The sequence below is a fragment of the Microtus ochrogaster genome, chromosome 2 (assembly GCF_000317375.1).
Source record: "Microtus ochrogaster isolate Prairie Vole_2 chromosome 2, MicOch1.0, whole genome shotgun sequence".
NCBI lineage: Eukaryota > Metazoa > Chordata > Mammalia > Rodentia > Cricetidae > Microtus > Microtus ochrogaster.
In genome coordinates this window covers 90,128,127-90,131,438 of record NC_022010.1, presented here as the reverse complement: position 1 = coordinate 90,131,438, position 3,312 = coordinate 90,128,127, and the positions used below count along the sequence as shown (strand labels likewise).

The following is a 3,312-nucleotide window of genomic DNA, read 5'->3' as shown; positions in this document are numbered from 1 at the left end:
AGGATTCTAGCCAAATGACACAGCTCTAAAATGCTCCAATGCTGAGTATGTCACAGAGGTTGCTGGCGCAGCACATTCTGTGTGTAAGACCAGATGTTCCAGATGTTCTGAGGGACCCTGCTAATGTGGCTTTGAGTTTGATGTTGTGCCTTGGAGAACAATGACTGTGAAGTTCATGTGACCTTATCACTGCTGCTTTATAGGTATTCCCCATGATCAGTCAGCACATACCCACACAACGAAGTAAGAACCAGCTGCAAAAGCCACACTCCGTGTCAGCAGAAGTATCAGCTGTGCCCAAAATCTAACCAAGTTTATGCCTGAGTATGAAATGTCAGTATTTGGGAAGTAGAGGCAGGAAGATCACTTGAGTTGGATTCAGGTCAGCGCAGGCTACGCAAAGTGAGTTGCAGGACAGCCAGAGTTACATAGAGAGACCCTGTCTCATCTCAACAAACAAAATAAAGCAAACCTTGTGAAATGTGAATACTCTGTACTGTGTACTGTAGTGTATAGTGTAGTGAGGTATGGGGGTTTGTCGGGAGGTTGTAAGCTTTAAACAGGAACAAAGGAATGTGATGTTGCCGTGGCTATGCTCTGTGTGTGTTTAGGAATGACTACAGTCGCATAGCTGTCTTTGCATGTGAGGACAGTCAAAATCACATCAGTGCTCCTTCCCCATCACTATAGCTTTAGAACCCCTCAGGGGGCATTGAAGAAGGCAAGCTAATTAGACAAACCTGGCTTCTGAGATGAGGCAGTGGTGAGAGAATACATTGTCTGCTCTGACCTTGCCAGCACTTGCATCGTTGGGATATCTGTAATTCTGAATGCTGTCTCTATGACTGTGGGCAGATCATAGAGGCTGAGTGTATGAACTGTTCGGTTCTGTAATGTTATCAACCACAAATGTAATTGCTACAGATAAAACAGAACAAAAAAAAGCACCCACAAAAAACAAAAAGAGAGATTGGAGAAAAGATTATGCATCTCAAAAGAACCTTGAGAGATGACATCCACTGATAGTGCATTGCCTGAAAGCGTTCTCTCCTCTTCTCAGTGTTATCTATCATAGGCTGATATGGATTTTGCACCGCTGCACTGTACTGCTGCGTGGAAGAAATGAGTAAGAAGTCAACAAAGTCAACATTGCCCTCTCTTTTGTTTAACTGTAGGTAAGCATTGTCTTGCTGCCCTAGAACAGCGAGAGTGTCCTAGAGAAGATGTATATCAGGCAAGGAACAAAGCCCAGCTCACCCTGTTGAGGACTTTCCCACCCAAAGGCATTGTGCTTGCGGTCCATGTACTTACATCCTGGTTGGACATTTCCCAATATGGTCTCTCTCCATAGGACATCACCTCCCACATGACAATACCATAGCTCCAGGCATCACTTGCTGAAGAGAATTTTCTGTAGGCAATAGCTTCTGGGGCCGTCCACCGTATAGGGATTTTCCCACCCTGAAAAGAAATAGGATATTTCTCAGTTGGCTCACAAGTATATTAAGACACAGGCATCCCATTTAAATATCTCTTGTTTGCAATCCCTAAGCACTTGATAATAATGTTGGTACTTTAAATTAAAATAGAGAAGAGAACTGGGGAATGTGAAAACATTAGAATCCGCCCCCCCTTAATTGTTATTCAGGAAAAATAGCTTTAATGGGGGAAAAGTCTTACTTTGGAAAGATTTTATTTTATTCATTAGAGAAATTTATTTTTACTTTAGATTCACACAATTAAACACAGTATTATGCCATTTGGAGAAAGTTCCAGATTATAGGACATTAAAAACTAAATATTATTCAACACTCATTAAGCACTGCATTACGTTTATAAGTAATAATGAGTCTAAAGCTCAACTCTAATTGAAGACAAATGGTTAAACACGCTGAGCAGCCTTCCCAACTCCACATTTAGGAGAACATTATTTTGCTGCTTTTCCTCAGCTTTGATAACGTTATTTCATAAATAATCTTTACCACGATACAAGAGCAGAGGATGTAGGAAAACTTTTATTTTTTTCACACGTGAGAGTACATTGCATTTTTTCCCTTCATCGCTCAAGTTTACTTCTGAACATCATAAAGGGATTAAATTGCACACATTTATACCGTTTAAATGCTAACGTCTGTCATTGTGTCCTATTTCACTTTTATTAACATTTATCACATATTATCTGTTGAAAGACTCTGTAAATCCCCCCTTACTGTGGTGACAAGAATAAAACAATTCATCCATTTGATTTATAGCAATATTTTAAAATCTCAGCTCAGAACTACCACGTTGTGGCAGCTGTGTATGACCATGTCGCCACTAGATGGCGGTAGAGAACCAGAAGCTGTCTGGCTCAAACCCGGGCGATGGCTTCAGTTCCCAGCAAAATTATTTCCATCAGTCAGAACCCTCCACGGTGGGATTGTTTCAACATCCTCAGCACTTTCATGCGCACAGCATCTGAGCTCGCGATCTGCAGGAAATCTGTGTTAAGGGGACTGTGGGGGAGGAGCGGAGGAAAAAACAATCTGTGTACTTTCTTTCACCCTTGATGAATTTAGGGTTGGCAAACTTATCTTTTAGAGGTGAAATTTCTGAGTACTATAATCTTTAATTATTTAACAATCGAAGCACTATAAACCTCAAGAGAAAAAGGATTAATTTGAAATAGAAACAATTTAGATTTCATAAGGTAAATGGGAGAATTGGTGAAACCCTCATTTCAGAGAAGCCCAGAGAGGAACCCTTGGGAAAAACACTTTGAATCCAATCCTCTGGTTTTTTTCAAGTGAGTGAGCAGCCTAGTGTTCAGAGAGGAACAACTGATAGTATCTGAAGTCTACTAGTGCAATCATACAGACAGCATGGTGTAATGTTGCCGGAGAGGCATAAAATACTTCAGCTGGAGTGTTGGGTGCATAACCAATTTTAATATTTAATGTGATATATTGTAGTAGCTTAGACAGGAGCCCAAGGTCTGGGTTTCTGTGCTTTAGGGAAGAGATCTCTTAAAAGTCATCGAATAAAGAGCAGGAAATCACATTTATGAAATAAGTGAAAGCAATCTAACTGGAATGAGGGCAGGAGAGAGGGAGTCATTCTTCTTTTCTCTTTTTTTTTTTTGTGTGTATGTGTGTGTGTTTTCTGTGTGTGCCATGTGTGTGAGGGTGATTGTTGAGGCCATCTGAGGCTTTCCTGTACCTTATAGCTGGAGTTTCAGATGGTTGTGAGTGGCCAGAAATGGATGCTGTGAATTGAACTTTGGTCCTCTGGCAGAGCAGCAAACATTCTTAACTCATGAACCCCTCTACACAC

The 3,312-nt window shown here is 40.9% G+C and overlaps 1 protein-coding gene across 3 annotated transcripts in view; it reads right to left on the bottom strand.

The window, feature by feature from the left end:
* Positions 1 to 3,312, bottom strand: part of Epha6 (EPH receptor A6) — a 918,005-nt gene that overhangs the window by 30,899 nt on the left and 883,794 nt on the right. For all 3 annotated transcript variants that reach the window (XM_026787030.1, XM_013353099.2, XM_026787032.1), the window contains one exon: positions 1,312 to 1,461. In XM_026787030.1, coding sequence (XP_026642831.1) covers positions 1,312 to 1,461 — 150 coding nt within the window. The remainder of the gene's footprint in view (positions 1 to 1,311; positions 1,462 to 3,312) is intronic.